General features: G+C 47.2%; 2 protein-coding genes and 2 long non-coding RNA genes across 6 annotated transcripts in view; 2 read left to right on the top strand and 2 right to left on the bottom strand.

Moving 5' to 3' along the window:
* Window positions 1-1,855: 1,855 nt before the first annotated feature.
* On the bottom strand, window positions 1,856-3,893 carry LOC137846763 (uncharacterized). 2 transcript variants are annotated; one of them, XR_011090634.1, is made up of 2 exons: window positions 3,710-3,893; window positions 1,856-2,282 (listed from the first exon to the last, which is right to left on the bottom strand). It is a non-coding gene; the product is annotated as an uncharacterized lncRNA (long non-coding RNA). The 2 variants fall into 2 exon arrangements; XR_011090635.1 differs by having other exon boundaries at window positions 3,386-3,852.
* Window positions 3,894-3,947: 54 nt separating this feature from the next.
* CFAP53 (cilia and flagella associated protein 53) lies at window positions 3,948-13,116 on the top strand. Its single transcript, XM_068664869.1, has 8 exons — window positions 3,948-4,068; window positions 4,692-4,921; window positions 5,494-5,667; window positions 7,819-8,122; window positions 9,865-10,083; window positions 10,934-11,150; window positions 11,324-11,426; window positions 12,744-13,116. The coding sequence occupies exons 1-8, from the start codon at window positions 4,000-4,002 to the stop codon at window positions 12,988-12,990; spliced, it is 1,563 nt and encodes a 520-aa protein (XP_068520970.1). The 5' UTR covers window positions 3,948-3,999; the 3' UTR covers window positions 12,991-13,116.
* On the bottom strand, window positions 8,117-12,394 carry LOC137846764 (uncharacterized). 2 transcript variants are annotated; one of them, XR_011090636.1, is made up of 3 exons: window positions 11,801-12,394; window positions 9,448-11,633; window positions 8,117-8,845 (listed from the first exon to the last, which is right to left on the bottom strand). It is a non-coding gene; the product is annotated as an uncharacterized lncRNA (long non-coding RNA). The 2 variants fall into 2 exon arrangements; XR_011090637.1 differs by having other exon boundaries at window positions 11,186-11,633.
* Window positions 13,117-15,607: 2,491 nt separating the features above from the next.
* The window catches only part of MYO5B (myosin VB), a 69,660-nt gene continuing 59,720 nt past the window's right edge, over window positions 15,608-25,547 (top strand). Inside the window, exons 1-2 of the mRNA XM_068664868.1 lie at window positions 15,608-15,789; window positions 23,485-23,595. Of these exons, the coding sequence (XP_068520969.1) occupies window positions 15,763-15,789; window positions 23,485-23,595 (138 nt within the window). The 5' untranslated portion in view covers window positions 15,608-15,762. The remainder of the gene's footprint in view (window positions 15,790-23,484; window positions 23,596-25,547) is intronic.

Here is a 25,547-nt window from a genome sequence, read left to right as displayed (position 1 = left end):
CAAAATCATCTGTTTCTCGTCCTTGCAGTGTGGCCAGCTGAGGTCTTAATAAAGACAAGAAACGGCCTGGAAAACTTTTAGCTTGTTAACGATCTGTGGTAATGACCGCTAATCCGGGGAAAATATTTCAAATTAGAACAAAAGGGCAAATTTTGAAGGGAAAAGGGCAAAATGCACTTGAAGTGAAATGTAGAGGAATAAAAAAAACGACCAAAGAAACAACCTCACCAGCCAGCCAGTCCAAAACTTTGTTTAATATCTTCATAGTGTCCTTTTTGGTTGCTTGTTGTCTTCTATTTTATTAAAGAATAAAAAGATCTAAAGATATTTAACAACGAGAAATTAAATAGTGTTAATCAAGATGTTACGGCACGTATGCTGTTTGTATTGGAGCAAAATGTTATTAAAATCAATTTTGTATTAAAGGTGGGCTGGAAAGTAATTTGGATACAAGGATAACTTCTCAGGTAACCACCTCAGACAGGTTCTGGACCATCCTCCACCGGATCAGTCCTAAAATCACCGTGTTAAAAGCTTTATCAGTTGATATTTATTGTTTCTTTCCCCCCAGGGCCTGTTACCCATCGCAGAAGGAAATGAGATGAGAGTAAAACCGTTTGTCCTTGTCAAATCTACGTGCCTGGTACTCCTCTCCCTATTTCCTTCTAGTTGCTTACAAATGATTTTCTCATTACCTACTCCATGGGCTCTTTGATGTTGTTTTTCAGGAGCTGAAGGTAATTCAGTTGCAATTTCCAAGCCCTTACCCTTTTATCCTTTCCTTTCCTTTCTTTTCCTATTCTTTTTTCTTTTTCCTTTCCTTTCTTTTCCTATTTTCTTTTTCCTTTCCTTTTTTTTTCATTTCTTTTCCCTTTCCTTTCCTTTCTTCTTTTTTCTTTTATCCTTTCCTTTCTTTTCCTATTTTCTTTTTCCTTTCTTTTCCTATTTTCTTTTCCCTTTCCTTTTTTTTTTCCTTTCTTTTCCCTTTCCTTTCCTTCCCTTTCTTCTTTTTTTTCTTTTTTCTTCTTTTTTCTTTTTCCTTTCTTATTCTTTTTCCTTTCCTTTCCCCTTCCTTTCCTTTTCTTTTTTTTATTTTCTTTTTTCTTCTCTTCTCTTTTTTCTTTTATTTTCCTCCTCTTCTCTTTCCATTTCTTTTCTCTTTTCTGTTCTTTTCTTCTTTCTCTTTTATTTTCTTTTAATTTTCTTTTCTTTGCTTTGCTTTTTGTTTTTACTTTATTCTTTTATTTTTTTTTCTCCTCTCCTTGATCCTATATCCACCCCTTTTCACTCCGAACTCTCCAAACCCCTCACCAAACAGCCCTGCCACCCCTGCAAACAACTTTTTCAATCTTCTAGCACAAAGCCCATCACACTTCACAGGACCATCACCGCCTTAACCCATCTTAGTGGAACCTGCCCTTTTCTCCTGCTCCACTTTTATCTAATCTTTCCTCAGCATTTCTTCTCATGCCAGCCACCAGATTACGAGTGACATTTTGGTGACCGGCGGTGCAAAAGTCACACTGCCTGTCGCAACGGGGGCGGCTGGGGGCAGTTTCCTGCGCTTGGCATGTGAGGATGATGCAAAAGAAGCGTGTGATCTTCTCTCTCAAATCCACTAAAACAGCTCAATCTCTGGAAAACCTTCACGTAAAAAGCATCGAGGAGGAAAATGCGGAGAAGAGAACTTGTTAGCTACAGGGAAGGAACCTTTGGATGATCGCTGAATTAGCAAAAAGTCCCACAACTCAAATTTATTTTCGGTTCCTCTTTATTATTTAAATTATTTAAATATTATTTAAATATTTCAGCTGGGTTAAAGGCTCAAATCTTGTCCCAGTAGATTTTTTAAAAAAAAAACAGTATTTTTTCAACAATAAAAAATGACATTTTCTCCTTTTTACACTAGGGAAATTGTCCTAGACCTGTCCTAGGTCCTGTGTGATTCCAAGGGGAGGCAGATCTGGGAAAGAAACAAGCGTTTTAGGAAAGATATCCCTGAATAATTATGAGAACTGACACTAATTACAGCTGCACGATTGAACATCTGCAGAACTCATGGGCTGCAGAAATTACAACCAGCAAAACTTCACAGTTTGGTAGTTTGGGACTAAAAAAAGGTTTGATTTTAAACTTGCTCCTGAACCACGTGCTAGTAAAAGTTCTGATCTCTGCTGCTCGTGCTCGGTGTGGTTGTGTCTCCTGTCTCTGACTCACACGATCATGTGGATGGGAGCGATCAGCAAATCCCTCCGGGAAATTAATAAAGGAACCTGAGAGACCTTAAAAAAAATAATAAAAAAAGGAGTTAGGATTTTTTTGAGCACGTTATTTCGAAGATTGCCTGGAAGCTCTGGCAGGAGGGATTAAAAGGAAGCGTGACCGGAGGAACTGGAGACGGTCTGGAGTGTGATCAGCGAGGAAAAGCCAGGGGAATTCAGAAATGGGGAGGATTGTGAGTGGGTTTTCTCTCCTGGCACAAAAAGGTGCCGGTTAAAACCAGAATCCCGTTTGCCGAGTAACTGCCACGTGGTGCTGCCCTACCCGCCCCTCGCCGAGTGTAAAATGTTTTTATTTTCTTGTAAAGTTCTCAGCGAGAGGTGTTTCAGCAAGGAGGATTCCTCTTCAGTGCCTTTGACAAGAGTTGGTGCTGTGCTGCGGGGTCTGGATTAAAAACTAGCAGGTTTTAGGACCAGAACGTCTCCTGTGATCTACTCTTTACAGGATTTATAACATTTTTGGCTGCATTTCTGCCCAATGGGAACTTGGCCACCCAGAAAGTCCCCACAAGATCCCCTTTTGCTTCAGGGCTTGCGTAGATATAAGGAATTTTAATGTTTAGTTAGGACTAACCCATTAAAGTGACTGCCCTGACCCCATAAAGGCGTTCTGACAGTGCCAGTCAGATTACAAAAGGGGGTGGCTCCTGCTGGAACAGAAAAAAGCCCCCAAACTGTTTACACAACCCCGGAGCAGGCAGTTACAACACTCCCTCAGGGACCCAAGCCAACAAATAAAAGACAGAATATATGCTATATATATCCTATATATGTCCACCCCATGGGGAAACCCTGGAATATGCAGTGACCAGGACCCCCTTTGGCATGGGAGCTAAAAACAATCTGATTTCTCATCAAACGTTAACGTAAAATAAGAATAAAATCACGAACTACCCATGCCTTAACGCTAAAATTAGGAATAAATCTTTTTTTACAGGTGGTGGAGGGGCTTAAAGAAAGAATTAATAGTGGGATTGGAGGCTCTGCAGCTCCAGTGTTTGTTTAAAAATTTAAAAGAGGTGAAATGCTGCACATTTCTCTACTGTATTATACATAAAATTGATTTTTTTGTGTGTTAAGTGCTGACTAAGGCATTTCCTACTTACTTTTCCCACAAATATTAATCAACACTACAGCGTAGCAAGAAATTCAGCCCTCTCATTTTCACCTCAGGGGAAAACAAACAAACAAACAAACAAACAAAAAAAGCAGCACTGTTCACTGAAGTTGTTTTTCTTTCCCAAACGCCTCCAGGAGTCAGTCAGATTCGGCTGATAGCGCAAATCTCTACCAAACCAAACACTGAAGATTCCTTTCTGCCTTCAGATCATTTTTTCAATGTTTTATCAGCCCGGTCCCGATTATCTGGAGGGAAGCGAAGCTCTTGGCAGCAGCCCTGTCCCGGGGCGAGTTCACTGCGGGCAGCGAACCTGAAGCGACCGCAGCTCCTGAGGCGCTGCCGAGAGCCGCGCACCACCCCCACCCCCTCTCAGGAGCCGCATTCTCGCCGAAAAGCCCCCAACCGGCGACGTGTCGTGGCGACAGGCGACATCGCGACATGACGACACCCCCACCCCCAGCCGCCATTTTGTGCCCCCTCAGGCGGCGGGAGCGCACTGCGCATGCGCACCCCCTGTGGGGTTCCCGCCCGCCCTGAGCGTCCCTTGCGTCGTGACGTCACTTCCGCTTCACCATAGCAACGGGAGAGGCGGCGGCGGCCATGACGGCGCGGAGGGGCCCGGGGTGGCGGCGGGAGGTGCTGGGGCCCTGCCCGCACTCTGTGGCCATGGTGAGCGGCCGGGAGCCGCCACAGGGCTTGGAGGCTCCAAACGGGTGCCTCTTGGTGTTGGGGTTGGTCGTGGGGCCAGCAGGAGGCGGGGCCGAGCCCGGGCTGAGGGCGTGTGGCCAGGTCGGAGGGGGGTGAGGCCGTCAGGGGGTGACAGCTGAGGTGGACGGGTTGAGGTTTAAGCTGTGAGGTGGGTAAACGGGCAGCTCGGAGCTCCTCGAGGCCTTTCGTGATGCTCTTGTGCCCGTTTTTGGCTAAATAAGAGCGAGCAGTGTGCTCAGGTGGCCAAGAAGGCCAATGGCATCCTGGCTTGTATCAGAAACACTGTGACCAGCAGGGCTAGGGAGGTGATCGTCCCCCTGTACTCGGCTCTGGTGAGGCCGCACCTCGAGTACTGTGTTCAGTTTTGGGCCCCTCGCTACAAGAAGGACATCGAGGTGCTCGAAAGAGTCCAGAGAGAGGGGTCTGGAGAACAAGTCCTACAAGGAGTGGCTGAGGGAGCTGGGCTTGTTCAGCCTGGAGAAGAGGAGGCTCAGGGGTGACCTTATTGCTCTCTACGTACCCCAATTAAATTAAAAAAAAATAAAAAAGTTGTAATTTCATCGCTGCCATTCTTTCTGTTACAGAGAGCCAGGCCTCCTAAAGAGCGAAGAAATGACAATTTTGTCTTGGCCCGCAAAGACAGAGAAGAGGAGCTCCTGGAATACGCCGCTCTCCTCAAGCTCTACAACCGCTGCCGCAGCGTCCACGAGTGGCAGCAGCGCAACGAGCAGAAATGGCTGCACAGAGCCGTGCAGAGAAAGGTCGAGGCAGCGATGCAGGAGTGTCAGGCAGGGATTGATGACAGAAGAGAGAGGTAGCAAGGAATGAGCCAAAATCTGTGTCTGCCCGGCTGTTTTCCACTTAACTCTCTGCTTAGAGGGGTGATTATGGGGGGAAAAACACTCGGTAGGGCTTGATTTTAGACGTTACCTCAGGTGTTATGGCGTGGTCTGTGTTATTAAGCAACATAAAACGAAGAGGAGCTTTTGGGCTCTTGTCACCAGTACAATTCACAACAACAAAACCCTAAAAACCAAAACCACAACAGCACTGCGCTGTGCATAGCTTCGGAAAGAAGTTTTCTCCGTTATTCTTTTTATAGTAAGCGGCTGTGAGCTGCGAGGAAGCCGCTGAGATCTTCTGGCCCTGCTCAGCGGGGCCACCTAGCGCGGGCTGCTCAGCACCGCGTCCCCTGCCGGGCTTTGGTTAGCTCCAGGCACGAAATTTCGGGGCAGCCCGTTGCGGTTTGGGGCCATCCTCGCCATAAAAAACTTCCCCCTTTTTGTAGAGGTGGAATTTCGCGTTTGAATTCGTGCCGATTTTCTCTCGTCCTGTCACAACAGATAAATTATTCTGGTTTTTATTCGAGTGTTTTCTTCACTTCAGGCTTCGCGAGCTTCTGGAGGCCGAGGAAAATAAATACTTTGCTGAGATGGAGGCGTTTGAAGAAACCCTGCTGGAGAGGCAAGCAAAAATGAGGGAGCGAGCGAAATTATTGCGGGAGGAGAGGGAGAAAGAAAGGCAGCAGCTGGTGGCTGAAAAACGGGAGCAACAATTCAGGTGGGTCCAGAACAACATAAAACAGAGTTGGGGGAAGGAAATCCTAAAAGGTGATTTAACAAGAAGGTGACAGAAAGTACAGAAATCCTTGTCCTGTGTGAGAATCCCCTGCCAAATTGGATGTTTTTGTAGTTCTTGGGTAGAGTTTTAGCTCAGTGTTATGGAAAGAGTTCCTGGAAGATTTATTTGGCCTAAATCCTGCTTCTTCAGCTCATATATGGAAAGCCCTTGGGGAGTTAGGGTTGCCCAAGGCTGCTGGCTTTATTTATTGCCCGCTTTTCCAGAATAAAGCTGTAGTGCAACCTGAAATTCCCTGCCCAATCCTCCTGGATGCCAAATTTGGCAACGACCTTTGAAGTCGTTGAGATTTGTAGGTGTTCCTCAGGTCCCGAGGCCTTGGCATCCCATCTGACTTGTTCAATTCTTGGAAATCTGTTCAGTTGACGGATGAAAATCGCGTTAATGTAAGCGGAATCATTTGAAACGTCGCTTCTAAGTCTCCCACAGTGGTAGGGAAATCTGCAGCACCTGCTTTTTTGTTTTTTTCACCTAAAAACTGGGTCCTTGTGTGCCAGCTGTGACCGAAATCTGCTCTATTTGTGGTGCCACTTGTTGCTGGTGTTCTTAGGTGCCAGATAAATAGGGAACCTGATGTGAGCCTGCCCTTTTCCTGTGCAAAACTGAACGTCGAACCTTGTGGGAAAGGGTGGAGCGTTTCATCGTGGGCTTGAGCGGGCTTTTCTCTGCCCCACGTTGGTATCTTTAACAAAAACCAACCTGCAACATCTTAACACTGGCATAAAAACTCCATCACCTCCTTTTTTTTTGTGGTAACATCAGAAGTATTCATGCAGAGGATGTTGTTATCACAGCAACTTAATACAACAGCCATAAAATGAATAAATAACTGGGAGGGGTGGGGAACAAACGCAGCTTCTGTCTTTGGGAAGCGGCTCCAGGCGGGCAAAATTGGGACGTTAAGAAGCTTAGGGTAGCAAAGTGAGGAAGCAAAGCAGCCATCTGGGAGAGCAGATGTTTATACGTCGCTCTCAAAGCTGCTCGAAAGGAATTTCTTTTGATGAAATCGCGCAATTACAGAGGGATTTCGTAGTAAAACTCGACCCGTGCCAAGGTTTGATTGAACTTCTCTTCTCCTCCGAGAATTCAATTAAATTCAGATGAGTTTAGAAAGGTGAAAAAGAAGAAATCGTTCTTTATCCTTTCACTGCTGAGAGAACTTTGAACCCGTTGCGTTCAGGTAACACAGTTCTTTCTAACGGTGTGTTTCCAATCTTAATTATGGCAATGTTTTTCCTCAGAACAGTTGAAAAACATTTTTCATGAATCCCAATTAGTCCTGTAGGCCGTAATCACCATTAACGACTACCTGGGAGTCAGAGGAAGGATCCCAGGGTTAAAAATATGTCCTGGTTTGAAAATGGTTTGAAAAACACATTAAAGGGGTTTAAAAACACATTAAAAACACAAAATGGGTTTAAAATGGGTTTAAAACCACATTTTAAAAAATGTTTGTTCATGTTAAATTTAGTTTGGTCGTTTCTTTTCTTGCAGCTTCTACGAAATATCCCACAAAACTTCAGATTTAATGCAATTCGAGTGGTTCTTGGTTAACAGTGTAACCTAAATTTCTGCTCTTAAATAGTTTTCAGATTGGGACTGAGCTTTCAAGCGACTAATAAACCAGTCTAGGGCTTTATTTGAATGAAGAGCAACCTAAATGTTTGAACAAGTGTGTTTTATACGTTAAAAATATGCATGTGCACGTAAAAAAAACCACATAATTCATGCTCTGACTCTATATATGCACATATAATGTATGTACAAAGGAATATCCGGTGAGTATATGCATATATATTGTGCATGTGTGGGTTTTTTGAAACAAACAGCAATGCAGGGCCTGCTCTTCAAGTCCTTAATGCCAAAATCTCCACGAAATCTGGTTGTCAGTTATTCTTTCTGACTCAGAAGGAATCAGCGCCAGGCCAGGTGGAGAAATCAGCATCCCGAGCTGCAGTCTTCCGCGTAGTTAGGAGCTGGAGCCCTCCATCCATCGTGGATCTCAAAATTTGCTTATTATTTCGAACCCGCTCACCTCCTTTTTCCTTTTTTATCATTTATGTCGCCATCCAGAGAACAATGCGATGAGCTCCGCACGCAGCGGATGAAGCAGCATCAGAGGGAATTGTGCACGGACCGGCTGGCCCAGCTAACTCTGAAGGAGGAACTGAAAAAACAGCGGAAGGAGGAGGAGGAGATGTTCGCAGAGCTTTGGAAGGAGGACAGGTTGGCTAAGGAAAGGCGAGAGGCGGTGGATATGCAGAAATTATCCAAACAGAATCGGGAAATCCTGGACGTCCTCGGCGCCCAGGTAGCAGCGCTCAGCGCTCACAAAGAGGAGGAGAAGCGGCTGAAGGAAGAAGAGGCTCGATTGCTGGTAATTTCCAGATCATCCTCAATTCAGTACTCTTTGAAAGTCCCTTTTCACGTTAGGCTTACAAGACGTTGAAATTAATCCACGCTTTATTTGTATCTTCGCTGATTCCGTTACTATCTGAGGCTCTCCTGTCATGCTAAGCCTCTTTGCCAGAGCCGTGGCGAATGCGTTCCTGTTGACAGAGGGAAAGACGGCCTTTGAAACCTAGCATGTCGTAGATTTTAGCCTTCAAAGCTTCTAAAAGCTTTTGTGGGAGATGGAAACGGTGGGGAGCTTTTTTTATTCTCAGCCCCTTCTCCCACTGCTCCTCCCCAGCGCTCCGATCCAACAGAGCTGTGAGCACTGGCAGCCAAACCCCTGCAGGGGGAGCTTGCAGTGTGGCTGAGCTGACTTCGGTGGAGCAGCATTTAGCATTGACTTCATGATTTATTTCAAATTTCATCTTCATTTTGCAGCTATTTATGCGTAGCAATTGACTGGTCGTGCAGGGCACCGAAAGCTGATGTTGGCGAGATAAATATCCCACTGCTTTTTTTAAAAATAATGACAGGAAGGAATCGGAAGCTCTGAAAATCCTGGTTGTAAAACATCAAAGTTCTTATTCCAAGCTAGATTGCAACGTTTCACTCATTTAAAATCATGCAGAAGAAAGCTCTTTTCTTGTAACGACTTCTAAGGAACTTCCAGATCCTCCGAAACTAAAACCACTTCTACTTAACTGGCCTTTTGAGAGAAAAAAATAGAAGAAACGGAAATAGAAAAAGAAGTTAGAATAGGAGACTTCGTAGCTTCCCCTGAAGACAGCTGTCTTGAGCTCCATCAAGAACAGAAATTTCTGGTGAAGTGGTTTAATTTCTGGAAAAAAAAACAAAAAGCTTTTTCTGATGCGTTTTAGGAGATTTATTTACGCTTTGAAGGAGCCATAATATTTAAAAACAGGTTAAGAAAAAGCAGCGTATACCTCTGAGAAAGCTGAGGCCTTGTTTTGGACACCTGTAGCTAAGTTAATGATGGGCATGTGCTGCTAACAGCTTGTTCAAGCACAGTTATGCTTGTAAACTTAGCATAATTCACGAGTATTCATGATTAAGTTACTTTATTGATGCTGTTTTGGGACTTTTTTAGCTAAATAATCTTGAATACACATTAACAAGTTAGAACTTGAGTCTACATTTTTAATTTTTTATTGGTTCTTTCTTAAGAACTCAGCTTTATTGTCCGTTTTTCTGTTCTTTCCCGTATAAAGTGGAATGATTTGAGGCCAGGAAAATTCAATAGCTGCCCGTTATTTAATTACATTATAATTAAAAGATGCAATTACTTACTTTATGCCCAACAGAGATGTGCTCTGAACAGATAACACGCAGAAATGGGAGGAACACGTGGTTCTGTTACTGGGTAGTGGTTGTGGCTGTGTTTAAATAGTTGGATATAGATTAAACGTGCTGCAGGGATACAGATTTCTCTGAAGTATTCTGCCTGAAGTATTTGGAGTGTGGATGTCAGGCATTCCTGTGATAATTAAAGAGAAAATCCTGAATTCTAAGGAACAACGTGGTAAAACGTTCGTGTTCTAACACCTTTAATGGACGACACTAACTCCAAAATTCTTTCTTCTTAGAAATAAATGTTTTTTAATATTTATCTTTGCTCTTTGGTGTTCCAAATAAACTCATCCTAGCCGTTGCTTTGCTTGAAGTTACGAAATGATTTTGCAAGCTGGCTTTTTTTTCCCTTTGTAGGAAGAACAGCAGCAGCTGCTGAAACTTGAAAACGAAAAACTTCAAATGGAGAAATTACAGAAGCAGAAGGAATGCAGGGAGATGTTGCTCGGCGCAGCAGAGGACAAGAGGAAGCGGCTTAATGAAGAAAAAGAAGGCGAGCTTGCCCTCGAGATGAAAACCTTAGAAAAATCGCCTTGGAAACCCGAGGAAGACCCCGAGGAGAAAACCAGGAGAAAAGTAAGGGCTACAGGTTTGAATTGTGAAGTTTTGGAACAAAACCTCACCTGGATTAATTTTGTTGCTCTTTGTGGAGCTACACAGTGTAAATGAGATCAGACACAAGACCTTTTCTGTGATCAAGTCGATTCTTTTGTCACATAACCTGTTTTCTCTCTTCCTGCCAGCACTCTGCTTCTCTAAAGAACCCCATTATCTGTTTAAATCCCGTCTTGCAATCATCAAAGATGAAAACTGGGGGGTTTATAGCAAATCCTGGCTTCCTGCCCCTCCACACTGATTTCCTTCTGCATAAACCACGTGAGGTTTTTAGTCCTTATGCTGCATGGATGTAAGGGAGATTAGGGAAGATTTTGTCTGTCTCACGGACCTGATTTATTAAATATTTGTAATTGCAGAGGAAAGTAAATATTTGCCACGTTCTGGTTTATTAGACTGCCAAGAAACAGTTTTAGATGTTTTATTACTAGCTAGATATATAGATGCAAAATTTCCCATAGGAATATCTCGGGGAGGCTACGAAACCATGGATGTGTCTCACTTTTTGCATTTAGAACAAGTAGATTGCCCAACTTCGAGGTGAAAAATGACTTCAGAGTAACTAAGACAGAGCAGGGAGCTGTGTTCCTTACTCTGCACGAGGTATTTGGAAGCTCACGTGGGTTAGGGATGTTTTATAAACTTTTTCTGTGATCAGAAAACACATTTCTGCACAGCTCTTCTGGGCTTGGAACGCAGCTCGAGGCTCCTGCTTCCCACAGGGGCCACAAACCACTGCTTCTCTCCACTTTTTTTGAAGTGTATCTTTAAACTCTTGCACTCAGATCTGCAAATGTGTGTGTGTTTGCAGCAAGAGCTGCTCAAGGAGCAACAGGCTTACCGGGCGCACCTAGCTCAGCAGCTGGAGGAGGAAAAAGAGCGAGAAAAAGAAGTGGACAAGCTCCTCGAGGAAGAGAGGGCGAAGGTTTGGGCCAAGAAGGCTGAGCAAACGCGGTTGGAAAAGGAGGCTAGAGAGCAGCTCCTGAAAAACGTCCTGGATACGAGACAGCTACAGATTGAGGAGAAGAGTAAGTGATAACAGCTGCTTTTGCACCAAACTTACTGCATGAATGTGAAGCTTCCTATTTTTTGGGTGCCTCCTTGGAAAGGACAAATCTCAGGCTTGCTGTTTAGGCTGAGACTTTTTAGACTTTTATCTTCTAAAAGTCTTTTTGTGTTTTTTTTTTTTTTTTTTTTACAGTGCAGAGAAACGCGAAGGAGCAGGAAGAGCTTGCTCAGGAGAAGAAGTTACTGGCTGAGGCCGTCGCAGAACTCAAACGCATAGAGGAAGAAAAATATGCAAGGTATTTTTCCTTCTGCCCGCTGGCTCGTTGCATTGCAGATCAACCTTTTTGAAGTTTGTGGGTTGGAGAATTCTCATAATTAGCTTTGTAGGAACACTGGGGAGGGTTTTTCTCCCTTCATGGAGGTTCTGCCATCAGACATCCAGCCTCTGGGTTCCCAACTGCGTTTTTCTGTTTATCAAACGCATCCCCTCACGTTCGGAGCCGCTGAGACGCGAGGAGGAAGGCTTAATGAAAGGTTAGGTCGTTGCTTACCCTCCTCAGCTTATTGCTAAACCCCACCCACACTCCTCCCTTCAACAATCGTGGCGTCAGCCAGCAAAACACCAAAAACACCAGACCCCATCACCCAGCTGCATGGGTTTTCCCCTTACCTTGCAGTTCCTCGGGGCTGGAATGTTTTCATTTCGCAGTAGCCGCAAGGTTCCTCTGGGTGTCGTGCAAAACCCAGCACTGAGGGCTTTATTTCTCCCGTTCCTTTTCCCTTTTTGTACTTCTGCCCTTTCTCCACACCCATTTACGGGACGTGACCGAGTAAACTCCTTCCAGAGCAAGTATCTCTTGCTTTAACTGATAAATTTCTTGATAACCATCTCCTGGATGTGGCAGATATCTCACCCTCTGCCAGGAAACATCCCAATCTTCACTTTGAATCTGTTCCACTAAGCAAAGAGGGCGTTCAGTGGGTCAACAACTGCTGTGTCGCGCAGATTTTGATTAAATTGTTAGTTTTTGAAGAATCTGAGCGACTCCTGAGCACGTAGGTAGGCTTCCAGCGCTGCTCCAGAGGATGGTGGAAGCAACGTGTGAATCTTGAGGTAGAGTGGAAGCGTGATTCCTTCTGACAGCCATTTCCTCCGGCGTTAGCACAACGAGCCTGCGCCCTGCCTTGCCTGTTGGCAGAAACCCGTTGTTATCTTCGCAAGGAGGGAGTGGAAACTGGGCGTAAAGCTGCTTCAGCAGTGAGCCAGAGCTAGGGGAGGACTGAAACCTGACGCATTTTCTCCTCTTTCTACCACTGCGAGGGGCGGAGAAGGCGTGCTGATGGCAAGGGGTGCTTCTTGCTCTTTTATTTCTCATTAAGCACGAATTTTGTGGTCTGCTCTGTAATATACAACAGAATTTGTAATATACAACAGAACTTGTGCTCTGAACAACAATTAGTTTGCTTGTAGTCACACAAGTTAACTCTCAACTCCTAAGACGAGTTTTGAACCTTCCTTTGGTCTGAGGTTGAATGATAACAGATTAAAAAAATTTGTTTATTTTTTTTTAACCCAATACTTCATAAATAAGCTATTTACCTGTCATTTCCAGAAAACTGAAGGAAGCAAAAGAATACCAGGAGCAGCTCAGGGCTCAGATTGCCCATCAGCAACGGGCCCGTGATGCTGAGGAAGAAGAGAAGAAGCAAGAACACGAGCTGGGCCTAGCAGAAGAGCGAGCTTACCAAGAAAGGATACAGGACGCTCTGTCAAGGCCTTACGAGAAACTAGCAAAAATTCACCCTTTGAGAAGAAAACTCACGTCTAACTCCCAAGATCACTTAACTCTGACATTTTAGCTCACTCTGGCTTGCCTTTAAAAACCTTTTCTAGGCGTGTTTGTAACTGATTTGGGTTTGACCCTTCTCCACTGTGACACTCAAAATATTTTATTTCACTGGCAAATACAAGAAATATATTTTTAATTTTTTTTTTCCCACTGTGTTTTTTTTAATACTGCATGTTCTCTGCGGTGTAATTATGATGATGACGTGAAGGATACGCAGACGTTATTTAAAATCAAAAAAATTAAAACTTTGTAGAGGAGTTTCAGCAAACTTTTATTAAAACACCTTTCGAGCTGCAAATATTTGCCAAACCTTTTTTTTTTGTGTCGAGACAAAAGGTGCTTGGCGATTTCTCTTCCTTTTCCTTGTTAAATCTATGAATCCATTTTACTCTGGCTAGACAGCAGAGGGTTAATACTGCCTTGTGCATATTCTGACAGCTCTTGGACGACTTGTGGAATATCAGAGCCCCAAAACTGGTCTATGAAACCTCTTTTTGGACAGATATAATTGTGTAGGTCCGAGGTTATCATTTTTTTGGAAAAAAAAAGGTGATTATTTATCCTTTTGGTGGCAACTCTGCCTCTTTGGACTGTCTTGGATCGCCTCCGGTGCCCCAGTCTGAACATACAGGTGCTTGGTCCCACATTCTGTAATCTTTTAAGGCAAAGCAGCCTTAAAATTAATTAATTAATGGCCAGATTGTGTTTTTTTATGCAGGAGGAGCGGTGGGTGATGCAAGGAGGACAGGTGGGAGTAAGCCAGCCCCATGACATTCCTCTCAGCCAGCTCCCCGGTATGCATTTCATTATTTTTTTCCCTCTTGGCTTTGAAGAGAAGGGAAGAATCCGTTTCTATCCTCGTGCCCTTTCTTGCTCGTGGGCTTTGTGATTCAGAAATGTTTTCTCTGCTTCCTCACATTTTTCTATTTGAGCCTTCGTTGCTGCTTATCTGCAGATGTTTCTCCTCCTTTTCGCCTGCTGCCATCTCTCCTCCAGTCTTTTTCACCCCTTTCTTCAACTTCCATCCCTCCCTAAACGTTTCTTCCACCTTTTCCTTCCTCCTCACCTTCTGTTTTCAGTCTTTAGCTCCCTGTTGGCTGCTTGTTTTGTGGGGCTATGAGCGGAGAAGCTGAAAAATAGCTGGGATTAGAGCTCAGGAATCCCTGCTGAGGTAGTTTCATCAATCCAGAGAGCCCGGGCAGCCACAGGTCTCTGCTCTCACCGCTAGATCAAATTGGCAGGATGATTAAGAGATTAATTTCCTTGACTGCCACGGACTCCTGGTACGGCCCCGCATAAGCAATGCAGATTTTATTTACTACCCTGCCCCGTGTTTGGAAAAAAAAAAACAAAAAGCACATAATAACACATTTGCAATTCCAGGATTAATTAAAGCGCGTTATTAAAGGCTGTTGTTGGGTACACGCGGTGCGTGAGAGAGGCAGGGTACCACGTTTGTGAGCCAGCCAGAACAATAATAAATCTTTTTTAATAAAATAACTCCGAGGAGGTGATCAGAGCTATCAGAGAGGGTCAGAGCTCCTGCTCCCGGAGGCGAAACTCCTCTTTGCGACGAACGTGGAAATAAAAGAGGAGGTTTGGAGCGGCTTTGCCTGCGGCAGAACTGAATTCCTGCTGGATAAATGGTAACTCCTTTCCTTTTTTAGAGAGAAAAAAGTTTTGGGGCCAAATACCCCATAAGGTGCCTGTGGGAAGGGGTTGCACACGTTTATGTTCGCTATGGAGGCGATGAGATGAAAAAAAAAGGATTTTTCTTCTTGCTTCCTTTACTTTTCCCGGGCTGCTTGCGGTTTCAAAGGGGGGATCTGAATTAGGATTCCTATTTTTCAGGTGTCTGTAGGCAGAAATTCATCCCAAAAGCACCCCAAAAGCCTTCCTACACCTCCCTAAAACACAGGGGAGCGACATTAACTGGAAATTTTGCGTCTTCACCCCCAGCTCTTCCTTTAATGACCCCCTAATAATGGCAAATAAACGGACTCTGGTTATGGGGTGAGCGAGGACGAGCTGCTCCGTGCCACCCCGGGGAGGACACGCATCTCCTGCGTGCTTCCCAGGAAGCTGCTAGCTCTGTTTTTGGGGGAAAAAGAGGGAATCTGGCTCACTTTCACACCTTTGATGTGAATGGGAGAGGTTTTATACCACCAAGTGCTGTTTTAGGGTCGCTTCCCCTTCAGTATTAGGGGTTTCCGTCTCCTGAGGGGATAACCTCTGGCAGGAGGAGGGAGAGGCTGGGGGAAAAAAGCTTGAAAATGGGAAAAAAGCTTGAAAATGGGAAAAGGGGGGTGATCATTAAAGGGGGGTGGAAATAAAGGGGCGATGGAGATAAAAGGGGGATGGAGATAAAAGGGGGGTGATGCTAAAAAGGGGGATGATGATAATAAAAACGCTGATAACGATAACAAAAACGGTGAAAACGATAAAAACGGCTGTGACAAATAAAAAAATAAAAACAAAAAAGTGTGGAAACCAAGGTGGCATCCCATAATATGGCCTGGGGTGAGGAGCCGGCCCCCAGGAAGTCCCGCGGAGCAGCCGAGCCCTTTACCTGAGTGGGGCGCGGCGGAGGCGGTGCTGCCTCCTCCTCCTCCTCCTCTTCCTCCTCCTCCTCCTCCTCCCTCTCCGGCAGCGGGTGTAAAGGTCGCTCCGTCGCCTTGTCGCCCTATCGGGCCGGCAGCCCCCCTATATCCCCTAAAAACCCCAAAAACCCCCGCAAGCTGCCGGCCCCATGCCCCGCGCCTAGCGCTGCCCATGCCCGGCCATGTCCGCAGCTCAGCTCTACACCAAGGTGAGCCCAGGGCTTTTTTGGGGGAAGATCGATGGGTTTTGGGGTCGTTTCGCTCTGGGAAAAAGGGGGCAGCAACTAAAAGGGGGCAGCAACTTGCCTGCCCCATAGACCCCCCCCCTTTATCCCTCTCCATCCCTCCCCTTGCGCCGCATCCGCGCCCCGACGCGCGGCTCCCCCCCAGCTCCCCGCGGGGTTTTTGGGGGCAAAAAAGCCGATTTTCGCCCCGTCGATCCCAAAAGGGGCTCGAAAGGTGCTGCTCCGAGCCTCTCCTCTTCCCGGCCGGGAACTTTTTAGGGGAATTTTTCCCCGCCTTGCCTGAAACACGGGGGTTTGGGGAGAGGCAAGGAGGAAACCTACCGGCAACGGAGCGCTCCCGGCTTTCCTCGGTGGATTTCCCTCCGGCTTTGGCAAATCCCAACAAATCCCAAATTGTTTCTTTTTCCTTTTTTTTTCGCTTTTTTCCCTTTTTTTTTCAGCAGCGGGCGAGGCCGAGCCGCTTCCTCCTGGCAAGCAGGGAGGGGAACATGGCCGATGGGCGAGAGAGGAGCCCAGATTTGTGCCCGGGGGCTGCTTTTAGGGCTTGGAGAGGTGGCACTTGATTTTTTGGGGGCTTTTCTGCTCTTTTTTCCCTTTTCTTTTTCTCCTTTTTTTCCTTTTCTCCCCTTGCGGCTCGCTCCCAGCAGATCGGTCACCGCTCCGGCTAAGCAAATGGCATTTGCATGCCAGGGTGGAGGTGAGGTGCAGGGGGGAAAAACAAAAAAAAAGGAAGAAAAAGGGGAAAAAAGTGCCCTTGGGATTGACCCTTTGACCTGCAAAGGGTTTGGGGTGATGCCTGGTACCTTGTGGGGTCCCCTACTAACGTGGGGACATGGGAGGTGAGAAAAGTTGTTGGCTTTGAAATCTTTTTTATGCTGGCAGACGGAGAGATGCCTGCTGTAATAACGAGGATTTTAGGGTTTGAAGGAGGATTTTTAAGGGTTTTCTTCCCCTGAGCGTGGTCAGGGTGGATGGGGGGACGCTGCTGGGCTGGCAGCAGCCCTATCAAGGAACGGCTTTCGGTCTCCCAGCTCCAACTTCGCTGCGGGTCCCTGCTCCTGCACCCAGCTCAGGCAGCCCTTATGTAATTTGGGGTCGGGCATCGGTTATTTTCGGGTTTATTTTTGGGGATCCCGAATGGAGATGGGATCAGATACATCTCCATGGCCCCGGGGAGGAGGCTCGCGGCGAGCGCTGCTCTGTCCCTATCTGTGGGCAGGTTGTAATGGTCAGGTTGGCTGATCCTGAACTTGATCATTAGATTAATTAGCCCGGGTTGGGTGTTTTTATGCTAACTTGATCGGGTTTGTGCTCCCGTTTGTCTGTTAAAAGGGTTTGAGGTGCCCGGGGGTGATCCCGTGGCTGTCCTGGGGTGCTACAGGGATTCGGTAACCATCCTTGTGCTCTGGTTTCAATTTATTTTTAATCATAACGAGATTCCTAATGAGCTTCGGGGCCGATCCTGCTGCTGGCGTCACGGGGAGGTTTTGGGGTAGGGTTTGGCCGTGCCGCTGCCCATCAGCGGGGCAGGTTGGAGCCCTTCTGGGACTCATTTAGTGCTCGTTAAGCCACGCTGATAAACATATTACCCTGAGGAGCTTATGGGGCAGGAGAGGAACCTGCCCTGGAAACATCAGCAGCTGTGAACTCCCGGGGAAGGCCCTTTTTGCATCCTGTGACCCTTCAGAAGGCAGGACTGGAGTTTATGAGCGAGATAATTAGCAGCTGTGGCTAATTAGGAGCAGGTGAGTGGCTCCCAAGCAGCTGGTGTGCATCAAGCTTCAAGCACGTGGGGCTCCGTGGTGGTAAATAGTTTGGGGGAGAGCCCGAGTGGGTTTTTCTTGTTCCCATTCCCGTGCCCAACAGGAATTCGGTACCACTGGGTCCTAGTGGAAGAGGGAAGCGAGTAGAGGAGGCGTGGAGCCACGGAGGGATCCCTTTTGTATAAAAATAATGAAATAAGAAATAAAATAAAACGTGTCCCAGATGGAGAATGGCTGGAGCTTTGTGGGACCGAGCGCTTTGTGGGACTGGCACCTTGCTGGGGCTGCTGGCACGCTCCCACCGCGGCCCCGGCTTCTTCTTGCCCTCTTGCTGATGCTGCTAAAACGCAGCCGAGGCAGCTCAATCCCTCTAAGCCCGGGCAGATGCCGGCGTCGTCCCGTAATGGGATAAGAGGGGAAGCGTCCCTCCCTCCCCGAGCTTCGCCTCGGATTTGCAGCGTGGGGCTCGCTCACGCGCCCGCCCTTCCCCGTCGAAACTCCTTTGAATTTCCCCGTGGATGAGGTCGTAGCTTCGTCCCGAGGAAGGAGCAGAGAGCTGGGCTTGGCCTGGGGTGCTCGTTGGGAGCACGGCCCTAAAAGAGCCCGGCTTCAGCTCCGGGGTGGACTTTGCACCCTCCGAGGCGCAATAAAGGGCCGATAGCGTGGGTTACCCTCTGCTCTTCGACCTCTTCTGCAAACAGCATGGTTGGGATCAAGAAAAGGATTGCAGCAAAACTCGGAGCCTTGGTAGGCAGCGGAGATCTCTGCTCTTCTCCAAGGACGAGGTTTCTTGTTTGGGGTTGCCCGGCTTTGTCTTCTTAGGGACGGGCACGGCTTCCACCCAGGCGAACCCGTGTCCTCGCCCTGCCCCTCGATACCCTTCCGGAGGCGTGACGTGCTCCTGGGATGTGTTAAACATATTTAAAGGCTTGTCTGGTGGCTGAATCACAGCCCTCGTCGCTCCCGATGACATGTTGCATCCCAGGAATGCGCCCTAACGGGTTGCGCCTCTTCGAACCCAAAGACCCTCGGATGTATTTTAGAGTCCCTCTTCCAAATTTCCAAGGGCAGCGCTGGGAACGTCCAGCTTGGCGCAGAAACCCCACGAGGATGGTTTTTGGGGCCGAGACAAACCTTTAGTTGCGTTTTTATCCCAGGGAGCCGGAGCGCCGACGTGCTTCTGAGCAAATCGGTGTCAAAAAACCGTGGAAAATGAATAAAAAAAGGTGTGGGGTGGCACTTAGAGCATACAGGAAAGCTCGAGGTGAGGCTGTTTTGCCTTTTATTTTCTGTTTAACCCGGAGATGGGGTTTGGATGTGGGAAGAGGTTTGCCCATGTGATGAATTTTGTAGTTGGTGTCCCCGGCGAGCGGAAGGTACCGCAAGGCAGCGAGGGGATGCGGAGATACCGAGCTGATAGGAGCGGTGACTTTCAATTTAATTCAGTCTAATTAAGCCGAGTGCTTCCCTGGTGGGTTTCTGCTTCTTAATTAAACTCCGAGCTCTGCTACCGCGGGCTGATTTTGGGGCAGGGAGCGGGGCGGAGGAGCGGTACCCACCGAGAGCTCTCCTGCAGGGTTTTTATGGCCCTTGGCATTACAAACGCCCTGGCCAGAGGGATAGGAAGGCTGAAATACCGGGGTTGAAATGTGCTCGGTTTTCTTTTTCCTTTTCCTTTTTACGCCTCTTGTCATTTGGACCCATCCCAGGTGGGGTGACAACTGGTTCCTCCCTGCGCAGTGGCGAGAGGAGCGCTTACGTTCCCCCTACCCCGCTTTCTTTTTAAAAAGGAAATGAATAATAAAAAAAACAGGGTGTTTTAAGCATGTAAATCCAAATATCGACGTGTTTCAAGTGAAATTAAAGCTCTGCTGCTTTGCAGAGCTCAACAGCAGCCACCCTCCAGCCCCGCTGTGCTCGGAGGTTTTAGGGGCACGGTCCCGCGATGCTGGATGGAGGCAAGAGGCTTTGTGGAACCTAAAGGATCCCTTTGCTCAGGGGAAATCAGTTTGATTTTTGAGGCTCTCCACGCTCTCACGGTGGCATTTTTATTTTTTAATTGAGAAAAAAAAAATTGTTCTCTGCTCGCAGCCCGGTGCAAAGTTTGGGGTCACGTGGAGCGAATGAGCGGAAGGCAAGCCCTGCTGCTGTTGGCTAAACTTTGCCCAGCTCTCATCTAATCGCTCATTCGGGCTTTAAATAATGGCCAGGGTGACCCATTTTTTGCTGTCCCTGTGCTAGGGGATGACTGGATGTCGTAGCTGATGGAGGAAAGCGAGAAAATCCCCGAGACTTCGGTGTGCGAGTGTGGATTAAACTGTTGAATTCATAACTTGGTGAGATTTTGGCTTCTGGAGGAGGTTTCTCATCGTTACGCATTCCCAGAATCAAGTCTGAAGGTTTCCAAAGGAGAAACCTCCGAAAAAACAATTAAAAAAAAATAATAATATAATAATAAAACCGTTTCGTGTTCTCCGGTAATATTTTGGGGGCAATCCGCTTGGCAAGTCTTTTATCCAGCCTGCCATCTCTCGCCTGATAAACCCCTTTGATGTGGCTCGTTCAGGGGAAAAATGGCATTACACGCTGCCTCAATCACTCAGATGTCAGCGAGGATATTGCCTCGGACTAAGCGGGGGGAAATTTGGGAAGGTTCAGTAATGCCGGGAGACGTGACCCACTTTTCGGATAAACGCCTTTTTTTTTTTTCCGACCGCCGAGCTTGTGCCGCGCGACGGGGGAGGGCGAAACATTTCGCTGGGGAGGAATTAGGATTTCCTTCTCTTAATTGTGCTGGCCCTATTCCAGCTGGAGGCTGGGTTTCCCAAACCCCGTTCTTTCGACAGCCGCGTTAAAAGCTTCGAGCATCTTTACCAAGCAGAGCAGCGCTTTCCCCGGGTTGTTTTTAGCAGGACCTGGCTTCATCCTCTGAGAACAGGTTGAAGGGGCCAGGGATCAGGTTGAGCCGCTTCCCGAAGAAAAAGAGCCCTTGTGCAAAGCCGTCCCTTGGGGATTCTCCCCGGGACGGCAGCCGAAATGTCTTTTGGCAGCCGAAATGTGTGAGGGAGGCGAAAAGGCTGGGCACGGGCTTAAATTTGGAGAGCCCCTGGGCGCTGCCCGGCTCAATATCCCGTGAGGAAAAGAGGCCAGGGTGTGCATTATTTATCAAAATTAAATCTCAGCCTCTATTATAATTATTTACTCATTGGTTTGAGGTTATTTTATACTTTATATTAGCCTTATATTCTTTCTACCAGCCTTCTATCAGGTATATTTTATATATAAATGAAGTGTATAAATACGCGGCGGGCTTTTCTCTGAATTTCTGCAGGACTGCCCCGAGTTTCTCTCACATCCCATAGTTTTTTGGGGTATTTATCTGTTGGTTTGTGCGTCCTGCTGCTGGCTTTTTCTCCATCCTCCTGCTGGACACGAAGGTGCTGGTGGGTGCCCTACGAGCAGTCGTTTAGCAAGAAAACCAGGGACGAGGCGGACAAGTCTCTGCAGATCCACATGAGAGGCTTGGGGCAGGCTCGGGGCAGGGCAAACGAGTGCCTCGTCCCGAGAAAACACCCAAAAATACCTTTCTGAAAGCTCCCAGCCCATGGCAGGGCTCTTGCCATCGTGGGGAGGATGAGAAAGGTGGGGTGGTGGACGAAAGCGCGCTGATGGAGGGACGAAGCTTCAAGGGAGAGCTCTTGGAGGCACTTTGGATGAATTTAAGTGAAAAAAAAAATAGCTTTAATACGATTTCTCCTTCTACCTTACTGCTGGTATCCTTTAATTATTGCTACCAAAACGCCTCTTGCTCGAATCCTCAGCGATCGATGCGTTTCCCACCAGTTGTTTAGCAACGAAAAAGCCCCCGAGGCGGCCCCTGAGCCTTTCCAGCTCCGTTTAGGCAGGGCTGAAGAAATGAAATCAATTCATTTCCTTTTCAAAGCTCCTTTGGGCTAAGCACGTGCAAAAGTGATGCTCCGAGAGGCTTTGGGAAGTTGAGCGCTTTGAGAAGGACGCAGTGATTTGCACGACCCTCTCCTTTCTGCCTTTTGGGGTTTTATGGTGAGCAAGAAGCGGGGATCCTAAGGGTCCCCTCCTACAGGTGGGTGCCCTTTGGCCAGCTCGGGGACCCCGCGGTCTCCTGGGGTGGCACAGGCAGGGGGTGGCCCCGTGGGGCAGAAACCACCCCCAGGGGTGAAAATCTCCTTCTGAGAGGCTGCCATTGTTGGAAGTGAGCATAATAATTAAAAGGCAGTGATCCGCAGGTCTCCGAACAGATTTCCTTTTGGTGTGTCTTCTTCGAGACCGTTCGGAAATACTGAACCATCCTATTTCTTCCAACCACGTGTAATGAGACTGGCACGAAGCCCACTGCAGAGAGGGGAAAAATAGAAGCATGCTTTTATTTTTGAAGCAAAACACCCAGATATTTGTCCTGGTGCCCACCTTGTCGTTGGCCAACGTTTGTGTTTGAGCCTTTTTAGCTGCCCGGGAGGCTGCGTTAGCGCCCAGCAGCCGAACAAATCCCGTCCCTTCCCAGGTAATGCTGCTCCTAATCGGCCTCCTGCTGAAATCCAAACCAAATCATGAGGCAGGGATTGAGTTTATTCACCGAAACCTCTGCTTCATCTGGGTGGAATAGCGCGAAAGGCTCCGAGAGCGTTGGGTTGTTCCAGTTGTGGTTGGGTTGGGTGCAAATGTTGATTTTCCCCTTGAGTCTTGAGCCAGGATTTGGAGCCAGGCACCAAGCCGAGCACAAATAATGCAAAAACCACGTTGGAAAAGTGTCCCCAAGGGTGGGACACTTGTGCCAGAGGTGAGGTTGTAGAAGTAGAGGCTCTCCATCCCGGATGGGGACTCCCCTCGGGGCTCGGTTTTGGTCACCTGGTGGCTTTGGGCTCATCCATCTTCCCCGAGGGCTCCTTGTCTCCCCAGTGGCTATTCATTTAGGGTGGGAAGTCTTTGGGGTTTCCCAGCTTGGGAACGAGCTTGCGAAGACGCCTTCCCCTCTGCATGATCCCTTGGCCGTGCGTATGCACGAGGAAAAGCACTTTTATTATTGAAATTCCCTAGTTTTGCCATCCGGGTGGACAAAGGGACACAAAACCCACATAGCTTTTGATTTTGTGGCTGCCTCGAGGCGGGTACGTCCTGATCCCCGACTATTTCGGGCATTTCTGGAACGCCTTTGATCTCCGGGGCGCCGGGAGGAGAGAGCAGCCCGGGGAAACTGGGGCGAGGAGCAGGGCAGGAGGAAAGGCTGTGCCCGGCTTGTCCTGCTCCTTTCTCCCTAGCAAGGTGAAAAACAGGGCTCCTGGCCATACCACCCGGGGGTATTTGCTATATTTACATCTTATTTAACCTTTTAAGACAAGGACCAAACCCCTCTGTTTTGCAACGCTGTCGGCATCGCCTGGATTTGCCCCAAACTCTTGTGTTTTGAGCAAATATTTGAGGTCTCGGCCCCCCACTGGTTATTTCTTTGGCACAGGGGGGAACTTTTTGGCTGCCAGGGCAGAGTATTTATTGACGTTGGAATCGCAGCGTTTCATAAAAAGCTTCTCAAAGGTGCTTGGAAATTAAATTCCCTGCTTACCTTGAGTTCGTACCCTGCTTTGTTGGTAGCAAGCCAGTTGTATACCTTGTCCGGGAGAGACCTGATTGAAAATCTGCTTGGAAATCAGACTTCTGGCTTATAATTTACCCCCAAACCTCAAATTAGGACTTTTATTTCCAGGCTGACACAATGTTTTAGCAGCTCTGACTTTACAATGAGTGGTGGATTGTGTCCGCGGGGAATTAATTTATTTCTGACTTAATTTCTTGATGTTTCGAGCTTTTATTATTATTTTTTTTCCCCGTCTTTGAGCTTTTCTTTCTTTCTCCCCCTCCGCAGTACACCAGAGTTTGGATTCCTGACCCCGACGAAGTTTGGAAATCGGCCGAAATTATCAAGGATTACAAAGAGGGAGATAAAAGCCTCCAGCTGAAGCTTGAAGATGAAACTGTAAGCTTTTGAACGTTGTTATTCTCTTCGGTAATTGAAACTCTCAAATTAATGGGTGGGAAAAAAAAAATAAAAAGCCTGAGCCATCTCACATTTTTTCAGAAAACATTTTATATGCTTCTCACTGCCTCAGCTCTCGAAGCTCTCCCCTGCTTGTGTTAGAGGAGGCTGCGAGAAAAGCCTTTGACCCCCCTCAACTCCTTTCAGCCCCCGGCAAAGCTGTGATAGCAGAGCAATTTTATTTTTTCTGTAGCAGCGATGTTGTTAGGAATATCAGGCTCTGGGGTTTTGCTGCCGAGCAAATTGGAAGGAGCGAGGCTGGTGGCACCTCCTTGAGTCTGGATACCAATGGAAAATCAAATAGGACATGATCCTACATTTAAAAAAATACTTTTTTGGGGGGCTATATTTATTCTTTACGCGTTAAAAATAAAAAAATAAGCAGGACACGTCCCGTGCCAGCCGCCCGTTTCCACGCAGGGAATACTTTTTCCCGAAGGACTTAATGGGAAGACGGAGAGCAGGAATGAGGCACGCTTGATTAGGCTGCTCCTCAAAACAATTTTGCTTTCAGAGCAGCAAACGCGGGCCAGTTGCAGGACGTCAGCGCGCTGGGCTTGAAAAGGAAGGGATTTGTGGTGAAATGTGTGCCTGGCGTGCTTTGGCTCTGTTGGGGTCTTCTATGTTGGGTTTTCTCTTTCCAGCAGGAGGCACGCCGGTGGGTTGTCTGCAACCAAAAAGCACGTCAAAGCCCAGCATCCACACGTGCCAGTTCAGCCTCCTGTCCCCTTTATCTCTTTTAGAGCTGAAGTTGAGTTTAGGTTATTAAATTGAAGTCTTTCCTCCGAGTTATTTTGTGGTTTTCGACTGTAACACGTAGCTTTTTGTTTTAAACCTTGTACCCGTCACTCGACGTTGTGTTGTACCTTGAGTCAGAGCAGGTTTTTTTTTTGGTTGGATCACATCTGTTTCAAACAAGACACGAAGGGATACAGGAGCTGTTTCCTTTAATAATTCCTGCAACACCTTCTTAATGCCTTTCCCCACAAAGCCCTGCCTGGATCCACATCGAGTTGGGCTGGAGAGCATCACCGAAGGGGAACCGTGCAGGTGTGCATCAGATAAAAAAAATCAGAGTATAAATAATTTCAAGGGAGTCAAAGGTGTTGAAAGCAAGCCTTTTAATCCTGACAGCCAAAGTGCATTACCCAACGGGTTAATGCTTCCCTTTTGTCCTTGCATTTTAAGTGAATTTTCACGCGTTTTGTGGCTGCTGGCTGCATACAGCGTGCTCCTTCTCAACGACGAGCTCAGTTTTAAATATCACGGGGGATCCCTGGTGTGCTTGCCATTAAGATGGGAGGCTGAGTGCAAACTCTTGAAAATCGGCCTCGGCTGCGTGGGATTAGAGCACAAACCCACTGATTTATTTACTCCACTGCAAAGGGAGGAAAAAAAAAATACACTTTTTTCATTAGTTGGTGGCTCTGCTGCTCGTTTGGGGCAGGGCCAGGAGCTCTTGGCATATGGGCAGCCGTCTGGTTCAACGTTATCACCCGGCTCTGCAGAAATTGAAGCAGCAGGGACTCTGCTTCTCCCTGTCCTTCTCCGCCTGAAGGGGTGCAAGGATTTGAGTATTAGAGTAGCCTGAATTAAAGATGAGCTGAGATATCATGCTGCTGGCAAGAATGTGGTTTATTCCGAAATGAGGCTGTCCTTCAAAGAGCATGAAGAGGCTTGGATCAGCTGGGGTTTTCTTTATGGTTCCTGTTACTGGCCAAAGGCTTTTTGCCCCAAGCCTGGCCTGAAAACAACCCAGGTGTGCTCGGGTTGGAGTTTCTGGACCATCCCTGTCCCCTAAGACCATCTGTTGGCCATGGCCATCTCCAAGCTCTTTAGCAAAGGGGTTTCTTTTCTGGATCATCCAGGTCCCTGTAGCATTTACCATCAAA

The sequence above is a fragment of the Anas acuta genome, chromosome W, assembly GCF_963932015.1.
Source record: "Anas acuta chromosome W, bAnaAcu1.1, whole genome shotgun sequence".
Classification (NCBI taxonomy): domain Eukaryota; kingdom Metazoa; phylum Chordata; class Aves; order Anseriformes; family Anatidae; genus Anas; species Anas acuta.
Note: the sequence above shows the minus strand (reverse complement) of the source record. Positions and strands in the feature narration are given on the sequence as shown.

What these genes read in the sequence shown, in the direction of transcription:
- CFAP53 (XM_068664869.1), top strand. Translation starts at nt 4,000, where the DNA reads ATGACGGCGCGGAGGGGCCCGGGGTGGCGGCGGGAGGTGCTGGGGCCC. An exon ending in GCCCGCACTCTGTGGCCATG is followed by an intron (nt 4,069 to 4,691) that starts GTGAGCGGCCGG and finishes TTTCTGTTACAG; the next exon opens with AGAGCCAGGCCTCCTAAAGA. An exon ending in GCTACAGATTGAGGAGAAGA is followed by an intron (nt 11,151 to 11,323) that starts GTAAGTGATAAC and finishes TTTTTTTTACAG; the next exon opens with TGCAGAGAAACGCGAAGGAG.